At 39.5% G+C, this 17,584-nt stretch overlaps 2 protein-coding genes across 5 annotated transcripts in view; one reads left to right on the top strand and one right to left on the bottom strand.

Annotated features, from left to right (window-relative positions):
• The window catches only part of LOC124149986 (DNA-directed RNA polymerase III subunit RPC10-like), a 52,123-nt gene extending 44,113 nt beyond the window's left edge, over positions 1-8,010 (top strand). For both annotated transcript variants that reach the window (XM_046521870.2, XM_046521861.2), the window contains exon 3: positions 7,231-8,010. In XM_046521870.2, coding sequence (XP_046377826.1) covers positions 7,231-7,358 — 128 coding nt within the window. In that variant the 3' untranslated portion in view covers positions 7,359-8,010. The remainder of the gene's footprint in view (positions 1-7,230) is intronic.
• Positions 8,011-11,886: 3,876 nt separating this feature from the next.
• Positions 11,887-17,584, bottom strand: part of LOC124150623 — a 32,662-nt gene continuing 26,964 nt past the window's right edge. For all 3 annotated transcript variants that reach the window (XM_048392291.1, XM_046522586.2, XM_046522593.2), the window contains exon 2: positions 11,887-16,139. In XM_048392291.1, coding sequence (XP_048248248.1) covers positions 14,896-16,110 — 1,215 coding nt within the window. In that variant the 5' untranslated portion in view covers positions 16,111-16,139 and the 3' untranslated portion in view covers positions 11,887-14,895. The remainder of the gene's footprint in view (positions 16,140-17,584) is intronic.

The raw sequence follows: 17,584 nt of genomic DNA, 5'->3' as shown, positions 1-17,584 counted from the left end.
GTGTCGGGTTTAACGCCGCTTTTAACAATATTCCAGTTATATCGCGGCGTGTCAGCTTAATGTGGGAGGAAAGCCCGAAGTGATGCAGGTCTCAGACGTTTACCACTTCGGTGAAACCCACGAGCACGGGTATGGTGCTGACAAACCTACAAACATAATTGGGGCGAACCGGGATTCGAACCCACAATCATAGGTTTCTGGCGTGTCCAAGGGACGCAACTCTGCACAGCGAATCGCCTTGCCAGCAATAAGCAAAGTTTATTGTTAATGGACAGAATGAAGATTGTTGTCATGTTAGATTCACTGAACCATGTGCACATGGGCAGAAACAATGGCATAAAATTAACAAAGCTCTCAATAAACAATGTAAGTGTGTGCTAGATTTAGACACTACTTCAAACACACATCCTGCGTTAAGTGTTGTCAACTTGTTTACACAAGTTAATTACGCAGTTGTTACAGTTAGCAACCATGTACCAAGCTTGTCATAATCTTGTAATAGAATATTAGAATCACAATACAAACACTGCCCACCTACAATGTGAAAGTATCCAGCACAGTGTTGATGTTGATGGTGAATACATACTATTGCTCATTTACTATCATCAATATATATGCTCTCTGCCATACAGTATCATGAAATATTAAGTCTACAGTCATGGGTTATCCATTTAATGACAGTTTATTATTTTCTTTATACAGTATTTGTTACAAGGCTACATTTTGGGTCCAAATAATTGATGAGTTTTACATGATCGGAGTTCACAAACAGGTCTTATAGCATTATTTTCATGATGCTCTTGAGGCCAGGGTTCATTTACTCACGCATTCATTTACAATACACAATATTACTTATATGATAGTCGCATAGTACTTACATGTTGTCATTTAATTCTTTTGGCCGACATGTTGTGTCAGTTTCATCCTTTATGGTTGACTGCTGATCTTGGCTTGTAGACTTCTTGCCAGAATGCTTAAATCGCCTTCTAATGCACCCTTTTTTGTAACGTGGCATCTGGATAATAAAAAAATCAAATGAAAAAAAGACAAATATGCACTTGTAATTCTGAGCAAATATTTGAATGTCCATATTGCAAAATTATCTGAAGTAACCATAGAATGGTAAGTGGGTTTGGCTTTATCCAGAAGGACAGTGAAATATTGAGTTTATAAAACATCTGATCTACAAGATGTGACAGAGGAGAAAAAGCACGAAAATTACATTATAAAACAAAATAAATATACACTATATTTCCGTCAGATATTTTAAATTATTGCGTTACTCTAGGCATAAGAACTTTGCTAACTGGCGTTCAACATCGTGTTTGGCTACTGCTCTGATTTATCGTGGTTTTCAAAACATCGTAAAAAATCAAATGTTAGATTGAAAAATATGATATTTTATCATATTACATGCACAAAATAGCGCTCAATGCATAAATTAAAGTGAAATCTTCTGGTAGCAATTAATTACTGAAATAAGTGTACCATAATATGTAGCACAATGAAGAGATCAGCATGATGAAATGACAGAATTGCAATTACTGATGTATTGTGATTGCCGTTTTTGACACAGTACCAAAACACACTACGAAAAAAATTATACAGCTACTGAGACGAATCACATATCTTTTAATACACTACATTTCACTAGACTTATATGCATTAGGAAAATGACTATTTTCCAGATTTCGAGGGGGCCGCCATTTTCTATGTGTACAATGAAGAGCATCGGGACAGTGCGTGATTCAGTGTCCCTTAGAAGATATTATCAGCAACATAAAGTTTGACAGATTACTGATATATGATTGTCGTCCTTTACAAAATCAGGAAAAGTAACATAACTTACCGTGGATGAAATAGATGAATGAAATCAAGTCCGTATACACTCGCACGTGAGCCTTCAAATCTCGCAGATCTCGCACAGTCATGCGATAATCATCGCTTTGTTTCGCGCGGCGGTGATCAGTTACTAATTAGCCCTGAGGCCTGTCCCTCGGTATATGGTCTCTGACCAAACCATTCAGACAACACTATATTATAATGATTCATCTTAACTGCAACTGAAATATGATTTAAAGAACTACTATCTGATGATTTAGACCTTCGAACATTCACTGTTTCCTTTTGCTTCAGCCTTCAGTGTAAGAATTTCTTGGTGTACCAACTTTAAAACATAAACAATATTAGCCTTAAATAGTGTTTCTGAGAGACATCATTACTAACTTATTGCATATAAGCTATTTCTTGTACAACTTTGGTATTACGCACAATTGATGCACATATGGTTTAGCATTATCAACAAAGTTTAAAGAAACATTACTTCTTGTTAACACCATATGTTACCACATGTAAAGTACCTGGAAGGTTTCGACTGTAATGACACGGTCAGGAAAAGTAAAGTGAATGAACTTGTTCTTTCAAAGAATAAACTGATCATATTTCAAACATCTACAACATTATTAAATGTCAGGACATAAATGCCATAAAAGAAATAATAATATTTACCTCTTCCAACAACCAGGGCCCACATGCACAAACCGATCTTAGCGCTAAAACTATCGTAAGCTTATGTCAAAGTATGGGAGTTACGATCATCTTAGTGCTAAGATAGCTTTGTGCAAATGGGCCCAGGCATGTGTGGGTATCTTGTGTGAAATTTAACGATAACCGTCAAAGGACTGCCTGCTTTTTCCAAAGCCAAGGCAGGAAATGCATGATCACATGGGATCTTAAGACAGAGCTGTTTAATGAGTTCTGGAGGTAGTTGTGTAATGTACATTTCTGTAACCATGGTAACATGTTTACTTATTCACCTCAATCATTCTTGCAAGGATAAGTACATTATATGTCATTTATGTTATTTCTTTGTGTCTTAATCATGCTAATGGTTGCAACAAATGGCAATAGTAAGTAAAGAATTCCTTATTTAAGTTTGGTCTTATCACGAATGTTTCCCTTTAAAACATAACTTTTCAACATAATACATAAACCAATAGTTTTAAGAGAAAGTTGATGTTTCTTACAGTTCATATTTTTGTCTTCTATGAAACACTAAACCCTCATTAAATGAGTTTCACAAACTTTTATCAGATATTTACAAATTTCTGCAACATGACATTTTGCGTGAAGCATGTTTCATTTACATTTTCAATTTTGCCGATCGGCAAATAAATAATGACAACAAATGATTTAGGCAATGTTACTATGTGTGGTGTAATGAAACCCATGAACGAACTTGTGCATCAGATATATTTCCTATTTATTTTGTAGACTTTCTGTTAAATGCTTTTGAAATTTAAAGTTGAATATCAGAATCTTTTTACAAGCGACAGTAACATGTTGAACATCTTTGAATTTTCTTAGGCAGGGAAATGAAGATATGAGTTGTTCTGGTCTCACTAGTTTGTACCAGTCTGTGAAATTGACTCGAACTACCTTATCAAAGCTGTGTGAGGTGTGGCAGGCGATGGCAGTCTAAATGTACAGTCAGTGTTCACGTTTACCGGTAATTACCAGTATTTTACCACAACGATTAGGCTTGGACTGGTAATTCATGTGACTGCCAGTCCCTGTGTATGAATGATGTATAGAATTATAGAATTAAAACCAAATAATTTTGATACGTTTTTTTATTTGTTGAAAGTTGGGACTGGCAAAAATTAGTGGGGACTGGCAATATTTAGAGTTGCCAGTCCTTGTGGACTGGCAGTTTCAAAAGCCAGCGGGAATGCTGACAGTTTATTTAGAATCAGCCCTGTGTTCAAACAGGTTGTTAAGTCTATTGTACATGTATTGAAACAAAACAAGCACATAAAGGGTTTAGTCATAACCTGACTGTGTAGTATTTGGCAGTGAAGTGATTGAATAGTAACTTACATTCTAGACATTGGGATGACATGGCTACAGTGTACTTTAATCTTTAAATAAGTGGTACATTGAACAATTGTTGTCAGAATGGGATACCATCATAGCTTTGTTGTAATTCATCCACATCAAGACACACCCATTGTATCAGTTGAAGCATGTGTTTGTTAAAGTGGGCTATGGTCTTTATGAAAGACGTACTTGACATGTTGGTCAGACTGTATTATCAAGATCCAGGGATGGTGAGATGCATGTAACAGGACTCCGTGATTACAAGACTCTATTGAAGAGCATTTCGCACATCGCCTGAGCTAAACTGAAACATATGACCTCTACCTGTAGCCTGCTAACGCTTGAGGTCACACATGTATGTGTGTTGATGATTTGTAGGTAGACATAGTAAGAAAAGAATTATCATTGATCATAAACGTCACTCATTATTTCCAAAGCTGCTTTGTATAATCTGAGAAGCGTCTGAAAAAGCAGACGTCTGTAGATTCTGGCACAATGGAGGCCTTTCAGCAGATGACAGAGTAATGGCTAACTGATTGGACTTGTCAATTTTATATTGATCACGATCACTTGGACTACAATAGGCTTAACATTTCACGGGAAATAGGTAGATAATGCAGGTTTACGAACAGTGTAATCCGGACAAATACCCTCTACTAAAGGCTAATACAGCAGATCCATGCTACAAAGTGTTTCGCATATCGTAGAATTTCAGTTTCTTTGAGCGTTGTTACAAGTACACAAAGGACGTGTGGTTGGGAATTTGTTTAATGGCTACATAGAAGTCGGATCAATTATGTGTAATATGATATTTAAATGTGGCTGACGTTTTTGTGGAAGTATTCATACGTTTGACGTTTAGATTGAGAATTGTGATTTGATATATGGAATATCTCTTGGCTCAGAAGGGGAAACAACAGAGGAACGTGTTGTATGGACTGGCCTAGGAATTGCTTTCATGACGAAGCAGCAGAAATAGGTCTTAAAGGGCAAAACTTTATGGAGGAGCTGAAATTCATGATATATTCTGGTGCGTATTGGATTGTATAGCTATTCCCAGTCTGGAATCTGTTTGCTGTGCCTATGCTGAACCTGGAGTTTGACTGAGGGTGGTTCACGTTTGTTTGAGATCACTGCGGTAATGCTACAAAAGAAAATGTCCTGCTAAGTTTTGATGAAGATTGTGCAAAGTGATATCCAACAGTGAGAAGGACGTGAAGTGTGTTTAGGAGGTGTCCAACTTGAGACTAGACTTCTGTGTATTGTTTTTGCCACTGAACTGAGTGAATTCTTCTCATCACTAATGTCAGAGTTGATGGACAAGTTTCTGGCCTCTATTGAGGAAAAGTATGGCACACCTCGGCGCCGTGCCTGGACTGCTGGCACCAATCCTCTGCCACTGCGACTCAGTGTTTTGTCTAAACAGGGTAGGAGTATAATGTTTAATCAAGAGTTATTTACAGGTTTGAAATGAAGCAGATTTCTGCAGAAGGAACATTTTTTTCTGCATGTTATTTGACATTTATATGACATATGATTGCCAGCCAAGAAATTTCTTTTGTGTTATGTTTCCATAAACTGGGGAAAACAATAGGTCATGCCCACTTGCAAACTACTGTTCCCTGTAACAAATATTATATCTGAGATTCGAACCCACACCCTCAGAGTGATCTAGACTGTCAGTTGTCGGACTTTCATTTTGTGGAAGCCTCGGTGGCTGAGTGGGTTAGATCACTGACTTTGTGTGCTGGCGATGAGGCGCCTCACCCAAAGGGTGTGGGTTTGAATCACAGATGGGACTCGACCCCCTAAGGTACTAGAATGGGTACATTACTAGAGAAGTGTTATCCCAAATATAACATTTGTTACACTTTCTAAATGGCATTGTGTACTCATACATTTCCTGGCTGAAATAAAAGAATTTTTTCAGTACATTATTGCACTGAATGATGCTACTGATTTCATATTATCGTATATGTTTTTTGTCATTTTTGTTTCTTAATGTTTAAAATGAACTTTCTCTGAAGCTATTGTTGACATATTAATTAATAAGATTTGACTTCAAAATGTTGTTGGGCTCACGCCAGGCAGATTTACACATTTTGCATGACCAGTTTTTACGTTTATACCTCCAAAAGTGCAAAAAATATTGAAGTCAATTCTTAAATCATGTACATCACAGGAATGCCTTCTTTGAGTGGCATTTAGAAGTTGCAATAACATCGCACTAATTGTAATAAAGAAGTTGTTCATCCATAGAACTCGTCTTACTTACACTTACACTGAATAAGGTGCATGTTGGAACATTCATTGATTTTTGAACCTATACAAATCAAAGCATGTATGTTAAGGTCTGTGTAAATCTTTTTCCATGAATATACCAAACACTTAAGCCTCCTGAAAGATAATTAAAGTTGGTGATGGTTTTGTTATATCGTCCAGTTAGTATTTCTTGATTACACTTTATTATTCCCTTATTATTGATGTAAAGTAGTCAGTTGTATAGAAATTAGAATCTTCAGTTGACCATTGTGATGTTACATAGAACAATGTATCTCTAAAGGCAGGACAAGACTCATACAGTTTTAATACTTATTTGCTGTATACCTAACAGAAGCTTGATAAAGAAAATAGTTTGTTTTTGTCAGAAACCATAGAGTTACCTCCCTTCCAGTGAACGTCTGCTTTCATAGTTGAATATGCCCAATCCTGTAAGCACAGTGTCAACAGAAAAATGTATAAACTTGTTTAATTTGCATGGCCTTTTTGTTTATATGAATTTTGTCTTTGATTCTGTAATGTCTGATCATTATCTCTTAGTAAACAGACTACATCATAGAGGGGGCATGGATGACCCAGTCATCTGAGGCGCCGCAATTCGCAAAGAGTTGCTTTGCCAGAAACCTATGATCATGAGGATTGTGGGTTCGAATCTGGTTCGCCCCAATTATGTTTCTAGGATTGTCAGCACCATATCCGTGGTTCCACCGAAGTGGTAAATGTCCGAGGCCTGCATCACCTCGGGCATCTTCCCGAGGCAAGAGAGTTAACTGTCTTTAAAAGTCCAGTTTCCACCCTTGCCAAACTAGGCTGGGATTACTGGGCTCGATTGTAGTGGCACCAGTGGCTTCCGCACGACAGTTTACGAACCGGATTTCGATTTCGGTATGCGATTTTGATTGGACTATGTATAGACTCGTTAGTCCAGTCAAAATGTAACTCCATAATACCAGCCTAGTTCGGCAAGGGTGGAAACTGGACTTTTATAGTCAGTTAACACTCTTGCCTCGGGAAGATACACCTCAGGCTTTCCTCCCACTGAATGTTTTGTTTTCTCTTTTTTTTATTCAGAAAAATGTCCAAAATGTGACCATCCTCGGGCATTCTTCATGCAGATACAAACCCGGTCGGCAGATGAGCCGATGACAACGTTCTACAAGTGCTGCAACATGCAGTGCGGCCATCGATGGAGAGACTGAGAAGGATATGAAGAGGAAGATGTCACAGTGTAGGGAAGGGGTACGCCAGCTCACTTGGTCTGTTCAAGGCTGTGAGACAGCTGGAATAATGCTAACTTCAGCACAAACCATGAGGTGTGTTGAGAGATCCGGTCTTAACAGCATGCAAGGGGACTAAGACGTGTGTGGCACTGACGCGTACAGATTCACCTGAATTAATTGTTTGTGTCACTTATGAGATCACAGTTCACCATTGGAAACTTTCATATATTTTTCATGCTATTTTGGGTCACAGTGGCCTTGTCATCGCTGTAATACACTGTGCAGAGTTGCGTCCCGCAGTCATACCAGAAAGTCACATTGACTGCAAATGACTCTTAGATTTTTCCATGATTGTTTCCAGGTTTGTGACCTCCATACCCATGTAGTAACATATTAAGACCTGCATCACTTTGGGGTTTACCCCCACATCAAGCTGACAGCCATGCTCTAACTGAGGTATAAACCAGACTATCACCATGAACCATGGTTTCATGGCACTGACTTCAGTATAACCCTGGCTTGGGAATACTGGCTGAGGCATTACTTTGTCTGCATTTGTATACATGTATTAAGTTTATCAAAATGGTGTCTTCACTGTGTATATTTCTGTATTAAAGGCCATACAAAAGGACACCTTGTTTCTTTTCTGACTTGGAAGCTTACAATGAATGAGAGCGACTTTGAATGTCGAATGGTGACTTTGAATTTGTCGTATTCTTTGCCCTCTGCAACCTGTGTTTGTCATGAGAGCTGCTTAAAGGGATGGATGGTCAGGTTCGGTGACTAGGATGAGTCGGTGTCATCATACTGTGAAGACCTGGGTTAGAACTGATCTTCAGCAACCCATGCTTTCTGTAAAAGCCGACTATGCTTGTCGTGAGAGGTGACTAACGGGATCAGGTGGTCAGACTCGCTGACTTGTTGATGCATGTCATCCTATCCCAGATCACTGTTTATGATGTCAACCACTTGATTGTCTGGTCCAGATTCAATTTTATACAAACCGCTGTCATATGCTGAGTGTGGCGTTAAACAACAAAGAAACAAACATCAGCATGCTTGGTGTTGGTGCTCGAACCTTTAGTCAGTGGTTTGCCTGGTCCTAGTGGTTATGACAGGCTGCCATCTTATTACTGGAATATTGCTGACTCCAGCATCAAACAACATTCACTCACTCACACACATCAGACAGCCTCCCTAGCAGTGTATTCAACAGTCTTGATTGATGAAGTCTCACAGTCACATAGTTGTGATAATGCTGACTTCCTGGAACAACCACACCCTCTCAAATCCGATGTGTCATATAATTGAGAAATTGTTAATAAATCGTCCTGTTTGTGATCTCTTTTGACCCAGCACTATTCTTGTAACATCTACTCTCTACATGAATGCTTTGAAAGTATGTATGTAAAGGGTTTCAATATAAGCTTTCAGTGTTTCAAATGTAGAATGATGTAAAAAGACACAAAACATTTTTCAGAAAAGACTGGAAAAAACACATATGGCCTCCTATTTGTAATAGAAACAAAACACTGTTGGGTGTGCATGCTGGATGTCCTAGAACAATGTGTTGTGAAAATGATAATTGTCTGGATGATCCCATTGGCATGGGGTTATGGAGCATTCTACCTAACTGGTGATGAAATGTTTGGTTTAAGATCAGCATTTTTTTTATGTTTAGGAGCTCAATTATTTTTTTAAACATGAACAGGTGCTCAAATATATTATTTTTTTCTGTTCATAGAGGTATGAATAGAAAAACCAATGTGCAAACTTTTTGTAAGAATCGGCTACACGGATACATACAGTTTGCATATCAGTTTTTCGATTCATACCTCAATGAACCAAAAAAAATACACAGTCAATCCTTGAATAAATAAGAACAAGTTGTCCATATAAGAGGCTGTACTGTCCACTTATCTAGCCTAATATGGGGATAGAGCTACGACACATCCATGGTCTTATCTTTCAGTAGAGCCATGGAGCAAGGCTATTTTCCCCCTATAATGCAATGTATTTGTAAAACAGGGTTAGAATATATACCCCCACCCACCCATCCCGAAAGAAACCAAACCCAAAAAACAGCAAATGATTGCTCCCTGATTCAGTATGTATGATGTTAGTCAGGCTTGCTGTGAACAGAGTTCATGGTATGGTATGGTATGGTATGGTATGTCATGGTATGGTATGGTATGGTATGGTATGTCATGGTATGGTATGGTATGTCATGGTATGGTATGGTATGGACTGGACTGGACTGGTCTCTACAGTTAATTATCAGTATATGGTCTCTGATTTACCTAATTTCACAAAGATCACTGATCTCTCACAGCACATATTGCAAAGCCAGGACTTAGACATGCACCAGACCATGAAGCAATCTCATTACTTGAGGTACCCAACACCACCAGTGGATTGCAAAGAAGTCATACAAGTCATGTAATTGAGCAGGTAAGTACTTAATGGTTTAACAGACAAAGGTAGATAACTCTTCAACCCATACACAATTATAAAGCTTCACCTGTCATGCTGTCTGGCATAGGGTAACCATCCTATGGGGTTCTGTGTTAGAAAAGGCTCCTAGCAACCTCTGCTTGTAAGAGGCGACTTAATGAATTGGGTGGTTAGGGACTCAGTGATGATTGGTGTCTATCATACACCGAGGGCATACCGGTGCTCATTAAATCGTTCACTGATTCCCTGGTCTTGACTCGATTATTTTCAGGCAGCCCTCATACAGCTGGAATATAGAATGTGGACTAAACAACACACAAACACTACAAATGAGGCTATCTGGAGTCTCTGACCAGTTAGTGGACCAGTGCAAAACCTGTGTTGTCAGAATAACAGTGGGCATGTAAGGCACGGCCTGTCTTATTACCTTACTTCACACCAGCAATTGTTTAACATGCAACAGCACATTTGGTGGAATATCCCCTGGCACCATCAAGGCGGATGTATAATAAAATGGTAATCCATGCATTCCAAAGCACCTAATGACTTTGGGGATTCCGGATTAGAATAGTCCTCTGTCCTCGTACATCGACGGCGTTGAACGTGGCTCATAATATCAGTGGCTGGATTGTTTGGTCCAGACCGTCGCCATATGGCAGGAATATAGCGGACAGACCTTAAAGAAGAAACACGCACACGCACACGCACACGCACACGCACACCACACGCCCAAAGCACTATCAAAACCTTAGCAATTGTACGAAAAGTCGCTATTATGACGTTGGTTACATAAAATACATCTCTATAAGCTATAGGAATGTTTTGGGGGAGTTTGACGCTTTAAAAATGGAACTATTACTATTAATATTAATGTCATTATGTACATGTACCATCAAAATACACTCACTAGAGCCTCAAATATATGAAAATAGTTCTTGAAAGATTATCTATGTGTAGCGATGCTGGTTGATATATAATCGTGAGTCTCGTGCCGCCAAGCGATCCTATCTTCGTCTAGTTAAGCCTGCATTGATTTATAGGCATTAAGATAGTCGAAGCGTTAAGACCGGGTCTCTGTCACACGTTCATCTAAATATACCCCAATCGTTTGAAGGGGGCCATGACCGAACGAGTGCCATTTGGCGCCACAACTCCCGAGTTATGTCCCCTGACTGGATCTGCCGCTCGTATGTGCGCATCTCAGAGCCACCCTTGATTCTTGCGCTCGTTTATGATTGGCGTCACTTCGGTTATTCTTCCACACAGAGACCATATACCGATATATATATATATATATATATATATATATATATATATATATATACCGGTATATGGTCTCTGTTCCAAATTAATTTGAAATAACGTAATTGAAACATGGCTCTGAGCGGCGTAATATCTATTTTATATTTAATCATAAGTGGTAATGATATCTTACGAACCTAAGTGTACGTTTCCATCATTCCGAAACAGAAATGTTCCTGGTTCCAGTTCCTGTCCGAATAATGACGCTCATCATCTGAGTATGAGGAGAGATGAAACCACAAGTTTTAATGAATGCACCAAAGACTGAATGCGGCATTTCAATCAGACATTTATTATAGTTCGTCACCCTGTCGACTCATAATGTATCTGGTCCAGATTCGACCAACTCATTCTTTAAATATTTGCATGACTGCATCATCTGATGGCTGTTAAGTGAGTTGGGTTTAACGCCGCTTTTAACAGTATTCCAGTTATATCGCAGCGTGTCAGCTTAATGTGGGAGGAAAGCCCGAAGTGATGCAGGTCTCAGACGTTTACCACTTCGGTGAAACCCACGAGCACGGGTATGGTGCTGACAAACCTAGAAACATAATCGGGTCGAACAGGGATTCGAACCCACAATCAAGGGACGCAACTCTGCACAGCGAATCGCGGCGCCTCAGACGACTGTACCTCCCTCATGGCTGTTAAAGAAACAAGAACTTGTTTTGGGGGACGTGTGACCAAGGCTCAAAGTCAAATGTTTCCACAGAAAAAAACGTTAGCAATAACGAAAATGACAATACAAACGCATTTTGGTGAACGTTTTAATTTTTATTTTCATCTCAACACCTGACACATTAACTAGTCCCAAACCAGATCGGTTAAAGCTCACCTACCGCACAGCTGATCACTGTAAATAAGTAGCTTGTTCGCTATGGCCTTTTACTGGGTCATGCTAGTGGTACCTGTTGGCTGGAAGTGTAGTCTGGTTCCATGTAGCATTAATTTGTCTGTACATTATTGGCAAACCGTTTGACATATCTGGTGATAATATTAAGGCTAAGTCAATCATTCATAAACTAGTTATTAAGTACATCTGGTAAGATTCACACATACCTTAGTTACTAATTTTACAATTTATGAATACTAACGAATCACATTTAACTGGTGATTGTTTTGTACTGTGAAAGAAACTGTTCAAAATGTCCTATCGGTGGATCGGAATTCATGTCTGCATTTGGATATCTGTGAGGCCAGAATTTTTAAAAATAATAACCCCTCGTCCCCTGCACCGAAGACCGAGTTCCGTAACAATTCCTGATAAAACAGAATCGTTAAAAAAACTAAACAACTGTAAAAATAAAGTCCAAATGATGATTATTATTGGAAGACCACACTTGATACCCAAAGAAGTAATCTAGACCATTAATTACATGTTTCACAAGCCAACAGTGCACTCTCCTTTACCATTTTTTCTAATGAAATGCCCCCCCCCCCCCAAAAAAAAAAAAAATAAAAAAAAATAAATAAATAAATAAATAAAATAACATTACAACGCCTTTAAACGACTGTATTTTCCTCAGATGTTCACTTGCCCTCCGACTCACTCTGTCTCGAAACAGTCGGAGTAACAAGCGTATTTAACCCAGAGGATCGAAAACTACTCTGACCAAGTACGCAAGTCACAAATGAAAATGTCTTATTTGTTATAATTATCATGAAATAAAACATACTTTGATTAAGCGGAACTCTCTTTTACACTTGACCTCGGCTTTCAGGAACCTTTTTGATGTGTCTGCTGTGTCTCTTGAAGCTGGTTTTATATACAGAGATAACTTTATCGGTTTATAAGAGACTCTGTCACTAACGAGTCCGATACCATACTGCACCTTATCTCAACTGCTCTATAGACATGTTTCGATGGTTTATGGAAGGGTTTTTGAGCTCTCAACTACGTTTCATATTTTCGTAGATGACATTCATCACGTCTTCAGAATGAAATCGGGTTGATACGTTGGAGTCGATGTTTTATTGTTTCTATACAAATGGTACAATAGAACAGAAAAAGCTCCATAATCCATTCTCGCTTGCAATCTTATTGAAATCAGATTTTACTCTCCGACAGGACACTTCCCTGCGTCAAGAAGTGGGGACACCACCCATTCGTCACCACTCGCCCCTTTCCGTCACCTGCAAGAAGCTATTCGGCTTGTCCCGGAATAACACGAGTTGGTCACGAATGGACACCACCCTGTAAGGTCGAGTCAGGTGACCATGCGAGAGCTTCAACCGTTCAATCAAAAAAAAGGATGCATGGGTTCTTGAGCCAATCAAAATGTCAGCTTTCTGAAACAGTTCGGCTTCATTTCGTTACCGTGTGGTCCCGAAATTTCGAAATTTGGAAGAAAACGACCACAGAACAAAAAAAACCCCTCCATAGTATACCCTTGTTGGTGTAGATATAATCGCTCTCAAAAACGACATGGTGTATAAAATATCAACAACAATTAACGTAACATGTCTTTTGCATTCGGAACTCATCGATTATCTTCGTTTTCGAGATACGGAAATCAATTATGCTTTTCGGATTGCTTCGTTCAGTCGTACCGTCCTCAGATCTTCACGCAGAGAGGCATCGGAGCAAAAGATCTGATTTTAATGGTGTTTTTCTCGTTTAAGTCCTGAGTAATCAGTATTTTAGTTCATACCTTGTTATACCCTAGGCTAGAAGTAGGGTATTAACGTCGACGAAGTATTAGGCGCCTTAAGCACTTGTTCCTCCTCGTTTTAACTTGGTACAGCTTCTATGGGATCGACAATTCCCATTCGGGGATTGGCGTGTGGAAGATTTGTGCTTTTTGTAAGTCACTGCTTTTTTTTCAGACATCAGCAAAGCAAACAATGTGTTTGTGTTAACCTGTGAGGAAAATCCCATTTCAAGACATTTACTGCATGGCGCTTCGCCCGACCGTCCGAGACGGGTTGATTTCAACTCGGGCTGCCAGATTTTCAAATCCCCCTGCCCGACGGTCAGGTTATATTTCATATGTGAAAATATTCTAAATATTTCCCAATGATAAGCATTAATTCACATGTAAAGATGAATGATAAAATGTAACCAAAAAGAAACCCCGTTAGCTTATCCTGAGAAACATATGATTATAGTGGGCAGGCAGGTTTTGGTCAGGGCTGGCAAGTATTTCAACTAGCCAGTCCTGTGGTCTGGCTGAAATTTTGGGGAGTTTCATACCCTGGATACTGTAATCACAAGTTTGAGGAGCTAATCAAGCAGTATTATCATAAGAATAATACCGGACTATCGTAACTATTCGTCCTCTTGTAATCCCTTCATCATACCCGGGACAAAGAAGGATTATCCAAAAACTTTTAACCGGGTGGTCTAAGTAACATATACGTTTGAATTGGATGCGCGCTATTCATCACGCATTTACTAAAAATAAATAATATAGTTTATATATACTCGTAAAATATCACTTTCAACACCTCTAGTCACCTCCTCTGCAGGACGAGATCATAATACATGTGTGTCTCCATGCTAGAAAACGGCACACAATTCGTGTCACCCAAATTCAGTGAAACCTCGTTATTCCGGAAACCCATATTCCGGACGGTTTCGGCCAGCGGAACGCACAAATAGGAACTTGGATATAACTCCATACCCGTGACTCCCTTAATCCGGACGATTTCACAAGCAACGCTTCGGTTAACGGGGTTTCACTGAAGTGTAATTTGTAGTGTCTGGGAACCATGTCAATAACGTCAAGTCTCGGACACAACGTGGCCCGCAATGCCCTCATCAAACAGAATCAGTTTCACTGTGAGAGTCTGTCGTGCACAGAGCCCTCTCGACTTCACAAATCCACGCCTTTATCCAACTTTCTTTCTCTGAATTCATCAGTTCGTTGTCTTCAATATACTTTTTAACGTCTGAGTAGGCGTCGGATTCGTTAACGTCACGCCACGTTTTCCACGTGCAGCCCGACTTTTGTCTACGTGAACGTTTGTGCGGAGTAATGTCTGGTATTACTGTGGTTTCTATGGCGTCACTGTTATTGTTATTTTCATCTCCGGATTGTTTATTCCGGACTGGTTTAACAGTTACAGCGAGAGACTTTTCCTCAAGGATTTTAGCCAAATCAATTTCAGGCTTCTTTCCAATTTCTTTATTCCCATTAACGTCTGTTTTTGGAGTATCGTTTTCACTGTCCGTGTCTTGCTTTAAACGTTTTAATTTCTGCAGGTACTGTTCTTCGTGCCATCTCCGGTACTGCTCTATCTTCCGCCGGACAGAAAATGGTTCTTCTGTAACTTTAGATTTGGAATGCTTTCCCCTTCCGCGGTGTCGATGCGGCGAGTCGGTGGTTGACTTCTCGTTTCTATTTTGTGAATCGGTGAGACTGTTAGACCTCTCGTGCCTTTGAGATTCTATGAGATTTGTTTTGGCGTTAATTTTAGGTATACTTCCCCGAGGAGTGAGACTCACATGTTTTTCCTGTTTGCCGTCAGTTTTGCTTTTCCGATCAGAGAAAGCAATTGGAGACAACCTGACCATCTCTTGAGACTTACTGACGTCTACGGACAAGGAGTTGGTATTTCGAGATTTCTGAGTTTCCCGTTTTGGTATTGGCGATGGTGCGTCGTCTTTTGTTGCTTGGGGAGTGGACATGTCACTCCGAATCGTCAACACAGGGGGAGAAGTATACCCAATATCACTACGCGTGATGCTGATTGGTGGAAAGATCGACGGTTCACTTCCGGTACGTACCATTCTCTTCCGGTATCGTTTGGTCGGCTCCGCCCCCGGGCGGGTCTCCCTGCGTTTATTTAACTTAGACAGCTCGCCTTTGAAGCTTGTCGTGTATCTAAATCTTCTTCTCAATTGAGACGCGTCGGTAAAGTCATCACCATGAAAATGGCGTACAAATTCTGAAAACCGTCTACTGTAGATCTCTGGTGACGTCATCTGGAGATAAGTGTCTCTTGACCTTATGACGTCATCGGAGGGTGCCATTGTGACGACCTGTTATTAGGTCGCCACCACTGAAAAATAAACAGCATAATGAGAATAATTCGGTAATAATGTCGAATCAATAGGCTTATGGTAGAATATTTAATATAACGACCACAGAAAACATGACAATGCAATGCTTTCCTAATTCTTATTTAGATCTACATGTATGCATACAAAATCAGAATGAACAAACACTATCCGCTGGCATTTATGCCAAGAGGAATGATTTCAACCGTCCAATCTTCAAATTTCCCGAGCAATATGTCGAGCAATATTCCAACAGCTCAAGCCTTTGCAATTGGTGTATAAATTTCACAATCTTTGAGGTACAGTCGAGCATGCTCTTTCGAAGAGCGTCATATGATTCTTTCTCAAAATTTGTTTGATACAGGTTACAATATTCAAGGCTTAAGTCAAACTTTCAAAACGTTTTATCATAGACGCGTCGAGGCTATTTCATAATTTTACCATCATTAGCCAAAATGATGTCTGATGAAATTTCCTATTTTGATTCGTACCATATGTTTCCATGTATTTTAAGTTGAACGATTGACTAGCATGTGCGTGTGTTTGTGACGGTTGCCACCGGTGGAGCAGGATACGCCCAAATTTTAGCGAACACCTGGTATCATCTCTATTTGATATTGTTTCCTGGACACATAGTACATAGTCGGAAGGGTACAATGAACTCTGCTTTTAACAGAGATTTCCTACAATTATGGAAATGTTGAATGGTTTAGTTTCATCTAGACTTGCCAAAACTTTTAGCAAAATAAAATAATAATGTTTTTATAAGGTTTGTAAGGTATCAAGTACGAAACAAGCAGGAGGCGGTCCCTGGAAATCTTGTACACACGGTGAAACACCCGTATGCGAATGTCATCTTTATATTCATCTTACTGTTTAGATATTAACATATAAATCATTTGTTTTCATCTTCATGAAGTTCGTATTATAAAACGCCTGGCATCGAACTAACTGCTCGAAACACAATGATGATGTATATTCGAAAATAATCTTGAGACAAGGCGTATGCTAATAAAGCTTTGTTTAGGATTTTGTTTCCTAAAGCTTAACTTCTACTTTACTTGGCTTGAGAGATATGAATTTAGAAAGCCAACGCCAGAGAATAACCAGTCTCGATTATCTACCGAAACGTGTTCCACTTGACGTAAAAGGGAAATTAGTGTTGAAAAGTTTACGGATCACAGAAAATCAGTGATGACACCAGGTGTTCGCAAACAAGGGTACGCGTGGTCTGTTATACCGGTAGCACCCGCCAAACACATGCTCTTCATAACAAGAACATGTTTGTTGCCTACCGCCGCACCCAGCAATACCATTGCAATAAGACGGCGGCCTGTAAACAATCGAGTCTGAATCAGACCATCCAGAGAGCAATGATCCAAGTCCTTGGGGTACGACACCACGCTGTCGACCAAGTCACCAAGTCTGACCATCCGATCCATTTAAG

This window comes from Haliotis rufescens, unplaced genomic scaffold (assembly GCF_023055435.1).
Source record: "Haliotis rufescens isolate VD_foot unplaced genomic scaffold, xgHalRufe1.0.p SCAF_1, whole genome shotgun sequence".
NCBI classification, from domain to species: domain Eukaryota; kingdom Metazoa; phylum Mollusca; class Gastropoda; order Lepetellida; family Haliotidae; genus Haliotis; species Haliotis rufescens.
Note: the sequence above shows the minus strand (reverse complement) of the source record. Positions and strands in the feature narration are given on the sequence as shown.